Genomic DNA, 19,481 nt, shown 5'->3' on the forward strand with positions numbered 1-19,481 from the left:
AGCTAAATGAAAATTAAATAAATCTAACATTGCAGACTATTTAGGAACTGTAGTACAAGGGTCAGAAAAAGGAACACGCTCTTACCCAATTGTCATGGGCCTTCTTCTCATGACCAGCAATCTTAGATTTAAGAAAAAGGAAAAAAGTGGTTTTAGCTTGGTTTATCCAATATTTACTCTATCCCACACTCATCACCATATATCAGAATATATAATAATAATTAATAATAAAAAGATGTAATAATACAATATAAAAAAAGCCAACTATAACCAATGAGCAGGAATATCTTACCTGGTTTTTATAAGACCTCTCGGTTTTTTTCAGCTCTTCCTCCATTTCCAGAATTCTTTGCCTATAAAATATGAAAGATTAAAAAGAAAAATTCCCCCAATATCCAAAGTTAGAACACTGTGAACCTCCAGTAACTGAAATTACTTGTAAACTTTCACTTCCTCAACAGCCAACACTGCTTTTTCATCTGCAGCAGACAATTTCTGCTCCTTCTCTTGACGCTCGTACTCCTCCTGGGTCAGCTTCCTGGACGGAAGAGAGAGAAAGTTACTTCACTATGCTACACATCTAAGATCTTACAGTTGAAAACTAGAAACCCAGCTGGCTGTATCTCATGCCTTCTACCTACAAGAAGAAAGGAGACACTAGAGAAGTGGTGGGCAACCTGCGGCCCACCAGGGTAATCTGCTGGTGGGCTGCGAGACAGTTTGTTTACATTTGCACAGCTGCCTGCAGCTCCCATTGGCCGGGAACGGCAAACCAAGGCCACTGGGAGCTGCGGGCGGCTGTGCAAATGTAAACAAAGTGCCTGGCGGCCTGCCAGTGGATTAACCTGACAGTTGCCCACCACTGCACTAGAGAAACGTGTACAAAAGAGGAGAAAAATGTTCAGGACCCAGAATATTCACAGCCTTCTGAGCCAGACAAGCAAACCAAATCTATATCCTGAGAACCCAAAATCTCAGGTGTAGAGCTGACCAGGAGTGAGAGAGCCTCAGAGGTCTGTTACTAGTAGGTAGCTCAGCTCTACAACTCCCAATTTCTCTGTTTGTGGGAGAGTTTTCCCTATCTAGAGCTGTGCAGATGACAGATGTGAATTCAACTCTATAGAAAGACACTGATAAGGAGATGGACAGATTCTACACTTGACATCCAAATGGCTCAAGAAGGTGTGTAAGTACAAGTAAACAGGGATTTGGGGGGTCTGGGAACAGAGCAGAGAGAAAACATCCTCTCTGCAACAGTTATTGAAGGGAACTGAAGCCTCTGGTAAAAAGTCTCCCTGCCAATTACTATTATTATGTGACCAATTACCAGTGCCGCTTGTTCACCTTGTGTTTAGTTCCCACTCGCCTTCTTCTGACTCCTTTGCAACCAGTCTGAAGTATCCAAGTTACAGGCAACTCTAAAAGTAACTCTCTCAAAAAAGAAGCATTAGCATTTAAACTGATAGTAACTCTAAACCTAATTACTACTAGCAGCTGCTTTCGGGTGGGTGATTTCCTTATTAGTAAGGCTAAGATGTTATCACAGAGGTCATGGAAATCACAGAATCAGTGACTTCCCGAGACCTCGTGACATTTTCACTTCAGCCCCGGGGCAGCGGGACTGGAGCCGTCAACCAGCAGGCCTCCCCCCCACACATTCCCCAGGAGGGATGCCGCCCCCAGCAGCAGCAGGAGGACCGCACGGCTCCCAGCCAGCATGGGCAACTTCCTGCAGCTCCTAGCTATCACAGGCAGATCCCACAGCTCCAAGCTGCTGCTGGTGGGGGAGGGGACCCTATGCTCTGAGCCACCATAGGTGGGGGTACCTTGGAGCCCCCAGCAGCAGTGGGGGCTGGACCCTCCTCCCTCCCCATTTTGTCATAGTTATTTTTAATAAGGGACAGTTCACAGGCTTCCGTGAATTTTTGGTTATTGCGGTCATGACTTTTACTAAAAATAACCACGATAAAATCTTTGCCTTACTTATTAGCTATATTTGGAAAGACTTCCCAGAGGATGAGCATTGTCCACTGAAAGTGTTTCATTCAGATCAGTTTTGCAAAGAGAGTATTAAATGGATGAGAGGATTATCCCTAGTTAACAGTAAATTCATTTTAAAAAATCAGTTTTGGAAAGGATCTGAATCCTCATGCTTCAAGGCACGAGCCAACCTTGAACTACTGGGGGCTAGAAGGAAACTTTCCTTGAGGGCAAGTTGTCCCATAACTGCCTCCTGCAGGGTTTCCTACACCCTCCTCTGAAAGAACTGATGTTGGCCATTGTCAGTTACAGGACTCTGGACCAGAGTCCATCTACTCCAATCAGGTAAGGCAATTTCTTTGGTACTATGTCCTGTTTGTGACAGCCTTATAGTACCTTAAGCTTCCATCCCTTACTGATTTTCTTCCACATAAACAGAGTTTTAAACATTTGTCTCTTCCAGAACCGGGTTATTCTTAGTCACATTTGCTCTTTAGCTGAAAGTGTGGCTCAGAGTCCAGCTCATGTCCCCCTACCAAAGAAGCAGGTTTGTACTTTTAACAACATTTCTGCAACTTAAAAAAAATCCAAACATTAACAAATGGGGAATGAACAGTTAAGGGATCTAACTAACTTCCCAGTGCTGCTTGAGGGCATATCTACACTGTAGCACTTCAACGAAGACGCTACTACACTGACAGGAGAGCTTCTCCTTTTGTAGTAGTTAATCCATCTCTGCAAGAAGTGGAAGCTATGTCAATGAGAGAAGCCCTTCCATTGACAAACCACTGTCTACACTGGGGGGCTAGGTTGGAATAACTGTGTTGCTCAGGAGTGTGGATTTTTCACATCCCTCGGTGACGTAGTAACGCTGATGTACGTTTATAGTGTAGACCTGGTCTAATCCTTCACCACTCACTCTACCAGACATTGCCTACCCATCTTAACTTTCTCCCTAGAACTGCAAAAATAGATGCAAAAGGCAAAATGCAATGCTGAAAAAGGTTAGTGGAAAAACTGATCCCCTGATTACTGAACAGAAATGTATTTACTATTCTCTCTGCAAGATACTAAAAAGGAACTTCTCAGTAAGAACACCATCACAAATAAGGAGTTTGTAAGATAAACTGTTTAGACATAAGGTAAATCAAAAGTTTTCGGCAAAACTTCCCCCCCAAAAGCTTCTACTCTAGGAGCAGATATGTGAAAATTTCAAGAAAGTCAAGTTTCTGGGGAAGCTGTGGTCATATACTGGGCTTACAACCAGAAGCTAGCTTCAACCTTATCTAAGCAGTGTCTATCACCACTCCATGAGAGTTTTGTATATAAAAATGTAACCAAGCAACTCAAAGTGAGGATAGAACAGAGAAGGAACAGTTAGATGGTGCATCTTATATAGGCAGATGGGAAAGAGTAACTACTCCACCTTTAGGAACGGAAACAAAGCTTACTTTTGAAGCGCCATCTCCTTCTGCTGATAAAGCTCATTGAGAATTTCCACCTTCTGTTGCAGAGTTTTACATTCATTTTCAAATCGAGCTTTGGCTGTCTGTAGTGAACAGGAATCATGTTCCAGCTTTTTTATTTGCTCTGCAGGAGACAAAGAGGCCCATAAGGCAGTGACTGGAACTGCTATCAAGCAAGTTTATAAATCACACAGAGTATTTCACACTAAGTGGCTCTTTTGCAGAGCTCACCTTCTAGCTCATGCCTTGCTGCTATTTCATCACTCAGTTTGGATTGCAAAAGATCTCTATCTTCTTCAACTATAGATAATGTTGTTTTTACCTGTAAAGAGGGAAACGAGTATTTTATAAACTTAAATAGTTCCCACATAACTTTTAATTCTATTTGTTAAACAACATAATGGGGTATACCCTTGAGACATCCATCATCTGCTTAATCTGATTCTTCATCTTCTCACTCCGGTTATCTAGAAGAGAAAAGGAAAACAACTACTTGCTTTGTAGTCTCTTCTCTCGAATATTGTTTAGAAAATACAGAGTTTTAAAAAAAATTATCTGACAAATATTTTAATACTGAAACAAGAACAGAATCAAGACTTTAAATCTCTCATATCACTGTTCCAGGACCATCATTTGGGACAAGTTATTAGTCCTTAAAGACATTTTACTGATCCAAAGAGTGAGTTCTGATTACAATTCCCCTCACCCCCAACACCCTTTAGTTCTAACATGAATTTGGTAGCTGTTCTTGTGGACAGTTTTTTTTTTCCCCCTAGCACCTGAAAACCTGGTATTCCAGCCTCCAAATTGCATAGGGTGCCAAGGTTAAGATTTCAATGACACACTGGGGATTTGGAAGCCAGTGGGGCATCCAAATCCCCAATGCTGCTTTGAACAATCTCAGTCTAAATCTCTAAATTGAAGTTGCAAGATCTCAGCTGCTAAACAGTTGGAAGTGAACAGATTAAAATAACTCATTTCAATTAACATCTTGATTTTTTTTTTAAAAGGTCTACTATCTTGAATTACTCACATTAGAAATAAATGCAGCATACTATTGCAAAGCTGAGATCTTAAGTTTTCTGAAAGTTATTAATTGCTTGTCTTGCTACACTAGCCTTTAAACACGCCCCTCACTCAGGCAACTCCTCTTAGTGATTATAACAAATCCTATACTTTGACCAGTGACCATTTTAGTCCTGAAATTAGGAGAGAGATTTAATCTCAAAGCAGAACATAAAACAGATGCTCATAACAGATTATCTATTACCTAAACATATTCTGTACCTCTCCCCTGATATGATTTGAGAGCACTACCTCATCATCTATATATGTTTAATTGCTGCATGCACAAGCCAGCCATTATTTAAGATCTCTATACCTGGCAGTTCTCCATTGGCCAGATCGTCTCCTGTGTCCCATCCATTTCCTTCTCCATCCTTCTTGGCCTCAGAATCTGCATCAAATTGCTTTAGCTGCATAATGCAGTTAGTCAAAACCTAATGAAGAAATCAAACGAACAATAAATAGAAGCCACTCTACTTTTGCAGAGTAGTTCAGCCATTTAACATATGGAATATTTAAGATGGTTGCTCTTTAGCAAGAACATACTTCGATTTCATTTTCCTTGTAGGCGAGTGCTTCTTCTATGTCCTTCTGAGACTTCTGATACAGTTTGATCTGTTCACTGAGCTCAGTGTGTCTCTCACTCCAGCCTTCTGCTTCTTGTAGCAGCTAAAAAAGCAACAAGTCAGCATGATTTTTGGCTTTATTTTTTAAGTACTATGTATGTAGAGTGTATTGCCAACTTTGAAATGGTAACTGATCACCAGTGACTATGGAGAGTGTGTGCTTAAATTAACTTGACATTTAACTTGAGAGGATAGATCATCCTCGGACTACTTGAAAATCCAGGTGCTAGAAAATTTTCTTCAACTTGTATTGTTACATAGTTCTACGAATTTTAGTTTTCTTCACACATCTAATATTCAACATTAGAGTCAAAGTGCTCATTTGCTTCTAAATAGTAGAAATTAACTGAAGGTTACCAGCATTCCAGCCACACCCCTAACATAGTAATCAATCTAAAGAGGGGCAGAAGACAGACACACAACACAAGAGGTAGCTTTTGCTACAAAGATGGATCACTGTACAAAATGGGTCATGTTTCAGTATCAAGGAAAAGACAGCTTCAGAATGGCCTCTTGCATTCCAATATCTAGCAAGAGTAGCAATTCTTCACAATGGCTTCACTCGGCCCTGTCTGTAAGTGGTAACATTAGCGTCTGAAATATTGCTTCTGATCAGACACCGGCCATCACATCAACATAGCAACAATTTCATAGAAGGGTTAGCAGTTGGCTCACTGGAACTGGTGAAGCTTTCACAACATACAAATGGGAATCACCCTGCCTGCAAAGCTTTGTAAGACATCTGTCAATCAGGGCTAACTCTGAAATAGTGGACTTGAGTTTTATCATACCTCTGACTCATGCCAGGATGATCCAATCAACATAAGATACTAGTATTAGGATGATAGGAAGGAATGTGCTAAGACCACAAAGTGTGGAAAGGCTTGGTGTATCAGTGTATAAATACTTGAAAAGCAACCGTTTAAGATCTGCATGTGCTGTGGAAACCTCCTTAAAAATCCCATAGGTTTATTTATTCTAGTATTTGACAACAAGAATTAATTGCAGGAGAAATAATTGTGGGACAATTTTTTTTTTTTAAACAAAATCCTCAGTTTTCCAACAGACCTAGTGCACAGTGTAAAATATTACAGAATTCAAGGAAGAAACAGAGGTAATGTCAAAAGACTAGTGATGCTTACTTGCTCCTTTCTCTTTTTGAGTCTAGCATTCTCTTCCTGTACATGACGAAGCTCAGACTTCACCTTTTCTTCACTTAGTTTAGCTTCATTGAGGACTATTTGAACCTAAAAAATTTCAACATGTCATTTAAGAATTGTATGTTACGGATTATAGTATATAAAAAAATATGTTAAAAGCAACCCACCCACACACCCCCCTCCAAAAAATTTGGTAGGTTAAGGTTTGCTATCAGGTATTGTGATGGTCTGAGGGTGCAATCGAGACTGGTGAGGGGTCGTGTCACTGCTTGCCCTGCAACCCTGGGTGCCTCACAATGCTTTGCTGTTGTACTTCCCAACCTGGGATGCTTACAACCAAACTACAAGCATTCAGTTTGAAGTGTCCATGTGGTAGACAGCCCTGGTTCAGCAGCTCTGACCCCAGGAGCCTGTCTACGGTCCCACTCTGGCTTCTACCCACCCACCCACCCTTTTTTTTTTTAAATAACCAGCAAGGTGACACCAACACACTCAATATCCTGAATTTTCCCCAAACCATTTGCTCTGTAATGTCCAGTAACTTCCTGGATAGTTCAGAGAAATAATAAAGGTTTGTTTGTTCCTCTAAAGACACAAAGCACACCACACTTAACTGGGATAAATACACCCTTCCATTTAAACACAGCACTGAGTTGGTTTATAGTAAGAATAAAACACATTTATTAGCATTAGAACATAGTTTAAGTGATGCCATGTAAAAGAATAAAGTTAGAAAGGGTTACAAGTAAAACAAAAGTGAACACATGCATCTAAAAGTCTAAAGTTTAAATCTAGCAAGGTACAGTCTTTGCCTAAGCAAGTTTCTCACCTATATTTAGTTCCCAGAGATGTCAAACACCCGCCTCCTCCAAGGACTCCTTTTTCTCAGCTTGCAAGAGCTGTGTTCCCTTACGTCTGTCTAGTGATAGATGCCAAAAATGGCTTCTCTCCTTACTTATCTTCCAAAGTTCAATTACTTTGTTTGAAGAGGAACGGTAACCTCATGCAGTTCTTTCCTTCCTGTGAGCTTCCCATCCCCCTGCATGTAAATTAGGCATCTACTGTTTTGTTTTCCACTATGCTTAATTTACACAGAAGACAGGTAAATAGCTGCCTTCTCTCTGGTCTAGTAAAGGGAACCTGTTTCTCCCTGTTTTGCCACAGTCTTTAAAATATCAAGTATCCATATTTCCTCATATAGTGTTAATATATATATATTTCACAATTCTATCACCCATCAGTGTGTCATTAGCATCTAGAAAAGACCTCAGTCTATGCACTTTGTATACAATGTTACTGTATTATAAATCAGTTGATTTAATTGTTTATCACTTGTGGTTTAACCCTCACCTTTATACCCCAGAAAAACTTTGAAATGAATTCTTCTGAGGGTTACTCTTCAAAGTAAAGTTTATTCAAGCTGTGAGAAAGGTGACATGGAGTCTGGTGGTAAAGGAAGCTCCATGCTCTTTCTTCCCCACTTGTTAGCTTAATAGCTATGTTTACTTAATATGTAAAAATGGACCTTCATTGTCTTTACCTGAAGACTGGACTGGTCAGAATATCAAATACACATTTCTTTGTCTGAGGTTGACTTGTTTACTATCTCTCCCCGACTGGCCTAGTTTAAACACACTTTAATCGTAATTCCAGTATATATCCATAACTCTTAATAACCACTGTGTACATACATCACACCAGAACATTAACCATCAGTGAGTTACTAGATTTGAAAATGATACTTCAGAAAGCATATTTTGTACAAAGATTATTAAAACAATGTGTAAGATGCAGTGTTCCCTCTAATCTTTCCCACCCATGTGGGGGATGAATTTTGATATATGCACCAATATGGAGGTGATGTGTGACACATCATCTCCATATTGGTGCACATAACAAAATTATTTTGGCAGGGTGGTGCAGAGGGGTTCAGATTGTGGGAGGGGGCTCAGGGCTGGGGCAGAGGGTTGGGATGTGGGGGGGTGATGGCTCCGGCTGGGGGTGTAGGCTCTGGGGTGGGTCTGGAGATGAGGGGCTTAGGTGCAGGGGGGCTCCTGGGGGCTACGGTGGGGAGAGAGGATTCCCCCACAGCTCTCTCCCCCAGCAGTAGCACCTGGGCTGGGAGGGAGAGGCGCCTCTCCCCCGGTCGCAGCAGGTCCAGGGCTTGAGGAGGGGCATCTCTCCCCACCACAGCCCTGAGCATCTGTGCAGTGCTTATTAGGCAGCTGCGCAGCTTAGAGGGAATTTAGGTAAGGTGTGAATACAGGAGTGCTTAAGGTCACAATCTTAATACATGAAGATAGCTGGTACAAAAACCAGCTTCTGTGAATGACTCTGAAGGAAGATCTAGAAAGTGCTTTACCTCCGAAAGCTCTACAGAATGCAGCATGATAACTTCTTGGAGTTTCTCCAAAGACTTCTGCATTTCAAATATCTGCATAAGAAAGAATTAAAGGCGACTCCATTTTAGCTTCACAATTGAAATTTAATTTCAGTTACCATTAAAGAATATATTTTCGAGGTATTTGAACATACCTGAAACTCCAACCAAACTAGATTTTCAGAGCCAGCCCTCAGACTAACTGGAGCACAAGACGTTGCCACACCAGGGGCAGGGGAATTAAAAAAAAGTATCAGCTTGGGTTCCAAGCTACGACCCTTGCTTTCTAGACTAATAGTGTTTCAGGATCAGTTTCTCCAGCCTGAAGTGAAAGGTGCAGTTTGCTGCTGCCACCTAGCAACAACTTTGACCAAATGAAAAACGTAACACTGAAACTCAATGAAATCTGAGTTTAGTCATCTTTGGGTATGTCTACATTGCAGCTGGTGCCATGCCTCCCAGGACACACAGACACACACTAGCTCTGCTCAAACTAGCACGCTAAAAATAGCGATGCGGATATTGAGAAACAGGCTTGCTGCTGAATACATGCCCACCATATGCCTACGGTCCGTACTCAGGTGGGTAGCTCATGCTGCAACATCCAGGCTGCTGCTTTGAATATGCTAGTTCAGGGGTTCTCAAACTTCATTGCACTGCAACCTCCTTCTGACAACAAAAATTACTACATGACTCCCGGGGGGGTGGAGTTGGGGGGGGGGGGGGAGGACTGAAGCCTAAGCCCGATCGCCCCGGGGGGTGGGGAGGCAAAGCCAAGCCTGAAGCCCCAGGTGGTGGGGCTCGGGCTTTGGCCCGAGCAAGTGTAATGCCAGCCCTGGCAACCCCAAGACCAGAGCTAGGGCACGTTTGTCTCCCCAGGCATGGAGACATATCCTTTGTGTTAGGAGGATCAACATGGAAAGACTTGGATAAGGGCAAGGGAGACCTTAGAAAACTTCATCCTCGGAACAAAATTGAGGTTCCTAGGGAGGTGATGAAATTTCAGATCAGTTAGGATAACTATTGGAACATAGTCTGAAACCAATATTGCCAGGAAATCCCAGAAAGCAATCCCTCTCTTTGGATTTCAGTGTTTCTACTTTTGGTTGAGACAAGAAAGTGCAGAATCACGTGAATAAAAAGTCAGACAAAACTCTACTTTGAATTTTGGGAGAAGGTTTACCTCAGTTCTTTTTCTGAACTAGTTCACTCAGCCCTCCTCACCTAGACAATTCAGGCACAGCGACCCCGAGCTAAACCCCATTAGGCACCACCAGCCATTATTGAGATCTTACTTTGTCCTCTTTCTTCACATTCTGCTGTCTCTCTGTTTCTAGCATTGTGTGCAAATTTCTCAATCTGTCATCTAGGAGATGGTTTGTTTCTTCAAGCCCCTTGATAACGTCCTGTAATAGAAACAATTCCCAACCAACTAAAGAACAGTATTTGTATATTTTCAGGCACATCATAGAAAGCATGAGCTGCTCTTTACCTTAAGTCCTGCAGCTTCATCTGAGAGACTAGTGTTCTGTTTCTGGGCCACCTTCACAGATTCCTTGGCTTCCTTAATCTAGGTGCACAGAAAGAATAAGATTATAACACAGGAGGTACAAACAACAAATAGTAATACAATACAAGTTTTCTGCATGTTATTTACAAACTGTGTCCCAAATGCCAAACAGAGAAACATGACAGAAGACAATATGCCATGTAGGGTACAGAAATAATGCTAAGGCATTAGCTGTTTATTCACTGTACAGTAAACCAATAACAGAAAATTAAGAGGCATGAAGTAGGCAAATAGTGCAATACCTTTTGGTCATATTCTGACATCTTCTCTAAGATTTCTGTTTTTTCTTGTAGGAGATTTTTAATCTTTTCAGCAAGTTGCTTTTCAGTCACTAAGGGAAAAAGAATAAATCTAATAATTGTACTCCACGTCCTGAGAGAAAACTCAAAGCAGCTATCACCACTTTGTAGACTGTTTTCAAGTGAGGACTATATCACAAAGCAGGGTCTTGTGCATGCCGCCTTTCCATAGCACTCACTCCTTCCTGCACAACTGTGCTATAGAACTTAAGCTTTCATTTACATAAAAGGGTTGGAAAGCAACTGGACACAGAGTTAAGAATTCCCCTGCCATGGGGAAACTTCAGTTGGTGCAGAGCTGGTGTACCTGGCTCCTGTACATCCTTCCTCACAGAGCACAGGAAGCCTGGTCAGAGAGGGACACATTCTGCTTATGCCCAGACAGCGCATGTTTCCTTGGGAACCACTGCAACCTCAGACAGCTCTAGCTTATGTGGGGGTTGAGGTGGGGGCACAGATCTGCCCTGAGACCCAGGGAGCTGCAAATGGCTCCCTGATAGCTGGCTCTCTCTACTGCACCAAACGTAAAATCTGTGCAGCAGAGAATCTAGGCCAAGGTTTCTACCTCTCATGGCTGTGAAGGAAACACTGAGAACATGAGCAGATCCTAAACTGGAGAGCGGTGCTGATGAGCTTGATGGAGCTGTGTTTAGTTCTCATAGGGAGTATTTCTCTGATGAAGCAATAGCCTGGAGAGGTGTGAACTTGCTCCTCCATCTAAATAGCTTGCTAAAATTATCATCTTTAACATCAAAATAATATTGACACTGAAACCTAATCTTTTTCGCAGAAACATCCAGCTAGTATGCTTATCCAAGTCCCAAATTGCCTCCCACATCTCCCTAGGTGTCATAAGCGCCAATTCTCCCGTTTCCAGTTTTCAAAACCTCCAGCTTCCTCCGTGACAATTTCTGCAAGGAAGTTATGCATCCTACCCCTCCATGGCATGGGGCACCAGTTATTGCTCCAGTAACCCATAAACTGCAGTGCAACTGCTGCCCCTCTCCTCCCCACTACACATGGGGTTTTGACAGCCAACCTCCGCCCTACTGAGGGTGGTATTTGAATTGTTGCTCGTGGCTGCTGCCTTTATCCTTAACTTGGAGGTGTGAGCTGTAGCAATCAGAAGCCCTAGTATCCAATGTTTCATCTTAATCCAGGCAGCCAATCCATGCGGCACCTTAATATTAAAAGATAAGCACTGCCACAGCACGGCACACATGGCTCATGCTGGCTTCCCTTAGCATATACAAAGATCTTAGCTATGTGTTCTCTTGAAAAGGAAAAGAAGACTAATACTTAGTCCTCATAACATGTGTTCAAAGTGTTTAAACGACACTAAGAACACTGAAAAGCATAAAGCATCTTACCTTGATACATTCTACTCTTTACCTACAGGAGAAAACAAGAATAAAAGGAACTGGTCACAAAAAGAGTTATTCAAAGGCTTCTATGAATCCCTCCCCAAAGGGGGGAAAACAACTGTGAGAGGGAGATTGTTAGCCTTAAGTGTATGTGGCCTGAATTAGCATATTGAAAGATCTACATATCTATCTCTGTCAATTAAAGTGTCAAGTAACATTGAATAAACAAGCTTAGCTAAGAAAAGCTTCTAGGCTAATGCCCTATTTCAGAGCCTGGGTAAAGGACTGTTTATTCAACCATTAGGAGGGCACAAATAACCCAAATTAGAATAAATTAATAAAAAATTAACCAACTGTACATCAAACGATCATCCCAAATTTGCAGATGTGTGTGTGGGGGGGGGGGGAGGGAGCACACAAACCTAGCTGCAATCAACTAGTTAAAATGAACTACATTTGTACAGAAATTACTATTTTCCAAGCAACTACTACTAAAAAAAAAAAAGACATAAAACTCTCCTTCTTATGCCCTTAAAAATTAAGACGACTTTGTGTGAGATCCAGAATCAGTGCATTAAGCAACAAAGCTAGAGTGATGAAAAAAATCAATGCTGTCCCAAAACATGTTTGTTTTCCATATTATTCTACTTTACACAGTAAGAGGCGTAGTCATATGTATAGAATTTAAAGTGTTTATTCTCACTTAATTTAAAGGTCGCAAAATAAATTGTCACTTTAGCAATCTAACTTTAAATGCTAATTCCCAAATGGATGACACTGGAAAAGGAAGTACATTTGAAGGCTGGTCTGGGATAAATACATTGCCCAGGCATTTGTTTGTGGAAAAGGGAAATGTGAAACATTCTGTGTGGAGTGGGCAAGAAGTGGGTTATGGAGGGGCTCTGCAGCTGCAATGAAGACTAGATCTCCTACCAGGGAACTGAAAATGGTCAGCTGAGTGGTCAAATGCTTGTTATGTAGTTGGTTGGGGATTGGATCAGGCACTTAGGAGGCACAATTTCTATAGGCAATTTTACTCTTTCTCAGCATTCTAAGGTTTCCATAACAACTTCCTGCAATCTTGGAACTATATATTGACTGTTACTGAAATTTTCACTGTGATAGTTTGATAGACTCACTCCACAAATTAAAGAATATTGGTTTCAGTTTTAAAAGAAACTGTTAAACACTAAATTAATGTTAATTATCTAAATGGGAAAGGTAAGAAAAATATTGCTTTGATACTTGTAGCATTACAAGTATTCAGCCATAAGGGCCCAACATCACAAAGTACTAAACATCAGTACGCTCATAAACTTAAAGTGTACTCACTGAAAGGCAGGTTCTCCAGAACAGTATACCTAGAGTAGCAATTCCCACCAAGGCAGTGATAATGATGGGCTCCCATGGAAGTCCATGAAAGTCAGGCCCAGGCCGAATGTCCTCAGGCAGTGTGGCAACCAACTAAAACAACAGGGTGGACAACCATAAACAATTTTTTTTTTTAAAGACCTTTTAATAAAATACACAGAAAGAGCAAAAGAAGCAAAACTCCATCTTCTAGTCATAAAACCAGAGAGGACTATCCAAAACCTTCTAGGGTAGTCATAACTGTCTCAAATGGCCTGCAAAGAGCTCAGTGCTAGAACATGCCAAGGAAATGTAATTAGCCTAAAGAAGCATCTGTGGAGCCATGAAGAAGCTTGATGGTTGGGTTTGGCAACACAGATGCAAACAATCCGATCACATTTCTACTTGAAAAAAAATGTTTGAATATCTGAAGAACCTGGAAGTTAGGGGCTTCTATACAATTTAACCAACCAACACTCCCTAGAAGCCACCAACTTCTTTTTAAAAACAAGGCCAAGTGGATCACATTTATAGTTATAGATAACTAATCAATTAGCTCTTCAGCACATGAAGTCATTCCTTTTTACATTTCCCATCATTAGCACAATACTGAACCCATACGAAAATACAAGCTTGATAGTCTGAACATTTTCTCACTCCCCTAGCTTCATCCTTGCCAAATGGTCTCTTCCCATCTCTGATATAAAAGTTAGGTTGGATAAGACAATTTTATTTTAACACATTTAGCCACTGAGTCCTCTTTTTAGCCACACAACTAAAACATGCAATCTTCCATAACCTTTGAAAAATTAAATGTTAAAGGCCAAAGATCCAGCTCATCCAGAGATCTGTCTTGTTTCAACAGTCTTTTTGAATATACAACGCACTTATGTGCAAAAAAATCATACCACCAACCCACAAGCCCAAACAAAAGACAATACACCCCAAAATAGTCCATCTAATGTTACAGCGACAAAAACCTCTACCAATTTTCCTACTTTGTTTCTCATACCTGCAAGCTTTAGGTAAAAGTAATTTGTGAAATACTGGGAGAATGGGAGTGACCTAACAGAAAGCGGAAATCCATGACAGCATTATAACGGGCTATATGTAGCTAACGGTGATAACATAAACCGCAGTAAAATGGAAAGAACAAGTAATCGCAAGAGAATTTATTCCCTGGCTGGGAAATTACTGAACATTGAGGAAACGAAGACTCTTGCTCCCCCAACGCACCCGAGGCCTAGCTCTCAATACCCAGCCATCTTCTCCTTCCCACCCCCCAGCGACAACGGACCCACCACCTCCACGCGAGGAGGGGCCAGCCCCACTCCGTGCCCCACCCCGCCCCAGGCCCGGCTTCCGTGCCGGCTCGCTGCCCCGCCGCGTCAGTGCGTTATGACGGGAAGGGGGAGGGGAACAGGCCGGCGGGTGTAGCGGTGACTACGGCCCAAGCTCACAGCGCTCGCTACCCCGGCGGCCCCCGCCCCCCCCTGGGAGGCGCCGTGCAAAGGGGGAGGGGGAGGTCGGGCCCCGGCTCGCGCTCAGGGGAATCCACGCGAGCCGCCCGGGGAAGGGGAAGGGCTCCCACCTGCAGCAGCCGGCCCGTGAGGGCGGCGTATCCGCGGGACAGGGGCCCCAGCAGGAGCGCGGCGGGGCCCGCGGCGGTGGCGGCTGCCCCGGGCGGGCTGGAGGGGGCCGCGGGCTCCATGGGGAGGGGGGCGGCAGTTGGCGGCGCTGAGCGAACTTCGCCTCCTTCGCTCGCCTACAACAACACGTCACCTCACGGTGACCCCGGCGCCGGCCTCTCGCGTCATCGGCCGGCGCCGGCAGGGGAGGCGCGGGAACCCGGAAGCGGCTCCGAATCTACGCCCCCCCCGGGCGGGGCGGGGCCGTGCGCGAGCCGCGATCCCTTGTGCTCCGCGCGCAGCCGGGCCTGGGGCCGCAGTTCCCCAGCCGGGGCCCGGGCCCGTCAGAGGCTGCGCCGGAGGAGAGACGGCTCCGTGTCCTGAGCTGCCGGGCGTGTCTGCAATCACAGTCCGCTCCCCCTGCCTAGCCTACACAGGTGCGAGAGAGCCCCAGCCAGCCCTTCGACCGGGCTGACCTGTCCCGCTGTCCCCGGCTACCACCAGCGGGCACCGAGCACTAAGGGGGATGATTTTATATCATTTTAATTACCCGGTACAACTTGCGTGGGGGCACATGCCAAGTTTAGCTTGTGCCTGTAGATATACAAATCCAAGCTAAACACAGACAGTTTTCAATCCATTCAAGCTAAAGTGGTGCAACTTCTCTGTTTATAGGAGCCCTCAGAACTCTCACACCGAATTTAATTTCATGTATTCCTACAATAGAATCATCTTTATAAACAATTTTCAGTTTGGTTTGGGTCATTTTAATGCCGCAGGTATCTGTTTTTCTGAAGCCAGTCTATAGACCCCCCGCTCCCTAAACAGCTTTCTTTGCAAACAACCCAATTTTCATTTTATACATTTTTCATACAGTGTTTCACAAAATTGTTTTGGAGATGCCTCAGTAGGCCAACTATGAATGCTCAATTTAAAAAAAAATCAACATAAAATTAAATAAATTTTAAAAAGTACATGCCATACTGTACTTACAATATCTGTGAATGGTCGCATGTTTTCTTTAGCTAAAACAGCCACATCATTGAGAGTTATATGCGGTACAGCAGGATCTGCTTCTAAGTGAGGACTTTCAATCTTCACAGTATCATCCGCAGTAGTAACTATACCTTAGTTAAAAGGAGGAAAAACGTTAATTTCAGAAATATTTTAAGTAAACCTACAGAACTACCTACAGTACACCTTAGTATTTATTCCTAGGCCCTGTCTACAATATGGAAGTTTTTTAAAATTAGTGTTCACGTGGTTGTGAGACCAAGGATTGTACCTCAGAAGTACCTGGCTCATAGACTTCTGATCTAACAATGCTTCACCATGGAATTGTTGCTGTGGCAGAATTTGCACATGCATCTCTTTTCTCCACCATTACCCAGAATTCCTACTAATAGCACTTGAAAGTGATGTTTGACCACTCTAAAATTAAGCTATCATGCATATATACTCACATCCAGCACATTGCTCGCCCGCACCGCTTCTTGCCGCCCCCATTGGCCCGGGACGGCGAACCGCGGCCAGCGGGGGCCGCGATCGGCCGAACCTGTCGCGTCAGCAGGTAAAAAAAACTGGCCCGGCCCGCCAGGGTGCTTACCCTGGGGAGCCGCGTGCCAAACGTTGCCAACCCCTGGTGTAAACAGAGGCTCAGGGTTGGTGATCTCAGGCAGGACTTGCTGCCAACCCTACTACTGTATATACTCATTTTTAAGCTTACTTTGCTTACAAGCAAATAAATGATTTTTAATTTAATTTTACATGGAAGAGAATTGAGGAGGAATCTCTGCTACGTTCTTTCAGAAAATGGTGATACTTCTGTAGGTGAAAAAGCAGGATTCCGAGGGATTTAGTGTTCTTAGAAGGCAATGTTAATATACTAAATTTAGATGAGTCTGGCCTGAATCTGCTTTAGTTTTAGGACCTTTCACTCTGGATCCAAACTTAACTATTCTGACCCATCTCATAGAAATATGCGAATTTTCAGACTAGCAATCTGGTACATCTAGTCCAGTACCAGAGGCTTCAGAGGAAGGTGCAAGAAACCCATATAGCAGACAACTGTGGAATCAGCAGGCCATTAGCACAATCTTTTCCTAACCCCTTTAAATAAGAGGTTAGTTTATGCCCTAAAGCATAAGCATTTATATTTTTACATTTTTCTCTTTAACATATCTCTGGCTGATCTTTAACTAAAATACCTAACATGATTTTTTACTCTTACTGTCATTACATCATATATATCATTAGGCCCTAAGCAAAATAAGCAGTCATGAGATAAGAGGAAAGGTCCTCTCATGGATCATCAGTAACTGGTTAAAGGATAGGAAACAAAGGGTAGGAATCAATGGTCAGATTTCACAATGGAGAGAGGTAAATAGTGGGGTTCCCCAGAAATCTGCACTAGGACTGTGCTGTTCAACATATTCAGAAATGATCTGGACAAGGGAGTGAACATGAGGTAGCAAAATTTGCAGATGATACAAAAATCACTGAACATAGTTAAGACCAAAGCGGAATGCAAAGAGTTACAAAGCGATCTCACAGAACGGGGTGACTGGGCAACAAAAAAAAAAAAATGATGAAATTTTTTTGTTTTTACAAAAAATGAAATTCAATACTGATAAGTGCAAAGTACTTGAAAACTGGAAAAGTACTGGAAAACACATAATCCCAATAATACATACAAAGTGAGGGGGTCTAAATTAGCCATTACCACTCAAGATACAGATCTCTTGAGTCATTGTAGATAGTTCTCTGAAATTTCTGGCCCAGCAGACTGAAGTCCTCTGTCTAGCCACAAATAAGATAAAGGCACCGATCGTACTATTGCAATTTACTCTACAATGCTCAGCCATTGTGACTCAGTTCTAACCTGGACTCACTTGTAGGAGTAAAAGGACAGCTCCAGGCCTATTCAAGCCTTAGCCTCTCCACTGAGACTGCAAACAACAGGCTTGTGAATGTGGACATTTTGTCCACTGGGAATTGAATAGTTGCCACCACATTTCACATATGCCAAACAGTCATCAGACGGTCCTGTGAGCCTGGGCTGAATTCAGAAAAGGACAGGCTCCATTCCCTAAAGTGAAAATCTTATTGTATGCAGGACTGGGTAGATTTTTACAGCGCTGTATACATTTTTTTTAAAACAACCAGCTACCAACCCTCTGAGTCATATTGTTCCCATTGCCTCTTTTTTTGTTAGCTTGTGACTATTTTAAATTTGAAATTCGTATAGTGTGTTGATATATCATAGAAGTTTTATACTGGGTAACTGGAGATTAATGTGAATCACTTTCTCTCAATCATGTGTAATAGTAAAGTGAGAAGAAAGGATGGTCTAGTGCAGGGGTGGGCAAACTATGGCCCAGGGGTCACATCCGGCCCTCCAGACATTTTAATATGGCCCTCGAGCTCCCGCCAGTGTTGTGAGGATAAATACATTAAAGATTGGGAGGTACTCTCAAATACATGGTAATGGGAGCCATATAGGTACCAAAGATAGAAAGTTAGATTGTCCATCAGGTTCGGCACATCAGTCTGAGTATTAATATTAGAAACTGCATTTGTGCTATTTTTGTAGTGCACAAACACAGCAGAAGACTCTTTCCACTGACTTTAACAGGAGCTGAATTGCAATTATCAGAATCATTGAAAGATTTAGGCAGGATTTGCCAGGCATAGCATATTAATGTCAATTCAACCATACTCCTCTTAAAAATGTTTTAAAACATCAAGAAAATTACCTGCAGCCAAATCTTCTCTGTTACTTTGAATTGGCCCAAGGGACGTATCCGCCAGTGACAATCCCTTCTCAGTATCAAGGATTTCCTGGGTTTCCTTTTTATCCAAGAGCCCCACCTCTTCCACAATATTCATATCTGGCTCAGGCTCCCTCAGTTTAAGAGCCTCCTCCTCCTCTTCAGTATGCTGTACTGGCCTCTCATCTTCAACTTGTGGGAACTTCTGACCAATTTCTTCAGCTGAACTTGGGCTTCCCACAAGATGGCTATCATATTCAGTTTCTTTTACAGTATCTATAGTAGAGAGAAAAGCATAGATGTGGCATAGTTGGCTTGTCTTTCTCACTGGCAGCTGTATTGAGTGAAAGTTATTCAAAGACTGTGATTGACAAAGCCTTACCGATATCCTCCAGTAAATATATTCTTCCAGATGGCTATTTTTTTGTTCCAGCATATTTTTAGGCAAATTTCAGTGACACACAATTAAATATTTGCATGGAAATTATGCAAGGTAAAAACACTGACCAGATGGAAGTTTTACTGAATCTCAGTAACAAGAATGTATCAGAAAATAAATGGCTAACTATTTGCTTCTGTTAAAAGTGCCCTATTTATACTAGGGTTTTGTACTTCATCTTTGTCCCCATCACTATTATCTGACTAATCAGGCAGGCATCAGCAAGTCTCTGGTGGACTTCATGAAGCCTATGGCTCATCTTCCTTGCCAAGGTTGGCATGCTCAGTATTTCCTCCACTCATTCACTGTGTTTTGATGATATATTGTGGTGATGGGATTCTTATCTAGATATTTTTTCAGTGCCTAAGTTTAATATAAAATCAT

The 19,481-nt window shown here is 42.5% G+C and overlaps 1 protein-coding gene across 4 annotated transcripts in view; it reads right to left on the bottom strand.

Annotated features, from left to right (window-relative positions):
- MIA3 (MIA SH3 domain ER export factor 3) overlaps positions 1 to 19,481 on the bottom strand; it is a 37,824-nt gene that overhangs the window by 4,817 nt on the left and 13,526 nt on the right. For 3 of the 4 annotated variants that reach the window (XM_042848597.2, XM_024111847.3, XM_024111857.3), the window contains exons 5-21: positions 18,644 to 18,934; positions 15,882 to 16,015; positions 13,243 to 13,374; positions 11,917 to 11,938; positions 10,490 to 10,578; positions 10,170 to 10,247; positions 9,973 to 10,083; positions 8,660 to 8,731; positions 6,280 to 6,384; positions 5,058 to 5,180; positions 4,828 to 4,945; positions 3,858 to 3,913; positions 3,678 to 3,768; positions 3,432 to 3,570; positions 437 to 538; positions 293 to 353; positions 86 to 121 (exon numbers count right to left, since the gene is read on the bottom strand). In XM_042848597.2, the coding sequence (XP_042704531.2) occupies positions 86 to 121; positions 293 to 353; positions 437 to 538; positions 3,432 to 3,570; positions 3,678 to 3,768; positions 3,858 to 3,913; positions 4,828 to 4,945; positions 5,058 to 5,180; positions 6,280 to 6,384; positions 8,660 to 8,731; positions 9,973 to 10,083; positions 10,170 to 10,247; positions 10,490 to 10,578; positions 11,917 to 11,938; positions 13,243 to 13,374; positions 15,882 to 16,015; positions 18,644 to 18,934 (1,760 nt within the window). Of the gene's footprint in view, positions 1 to 85; positions 122 to 292; positions 354 to 436; positions 539 to 3,431; positions 3,571 to 3,677; positions 3,769 to 3,857; positions 3,914 to 4,827; positions 4,946 to 5,057; positions 5,181 to 6,279; positions 6,385 to 8,659; positions 8,732 to 9,972; positions 10,084 to 10,169; positions 10,248 to 10,489; positions 10,579 to 11,916; positions 11,939 to 13,242; positions 13,375 to 14,851; positions 15,072 to 15,881; positions 16,016 to 18,643; positions 18,935 to 19,481 lie in introns of those variants that run through there. The other variant, XM_042848598.2, reaches the window with a different exon arrangement.

This window comes from Chrysemys picta, chromosome 3 (assembly GCF_011386835.1).
Source record: "Chrysemys picta bellii isolate R12L10 chromosome 3, ASM1138683v2, whole genome shotgun sequence".
Lineage (NCBI taxonomy): Eukaryota > Metazoa > Chordata > Testudines > Emydidae > Chrysemys > Chrysemys picta.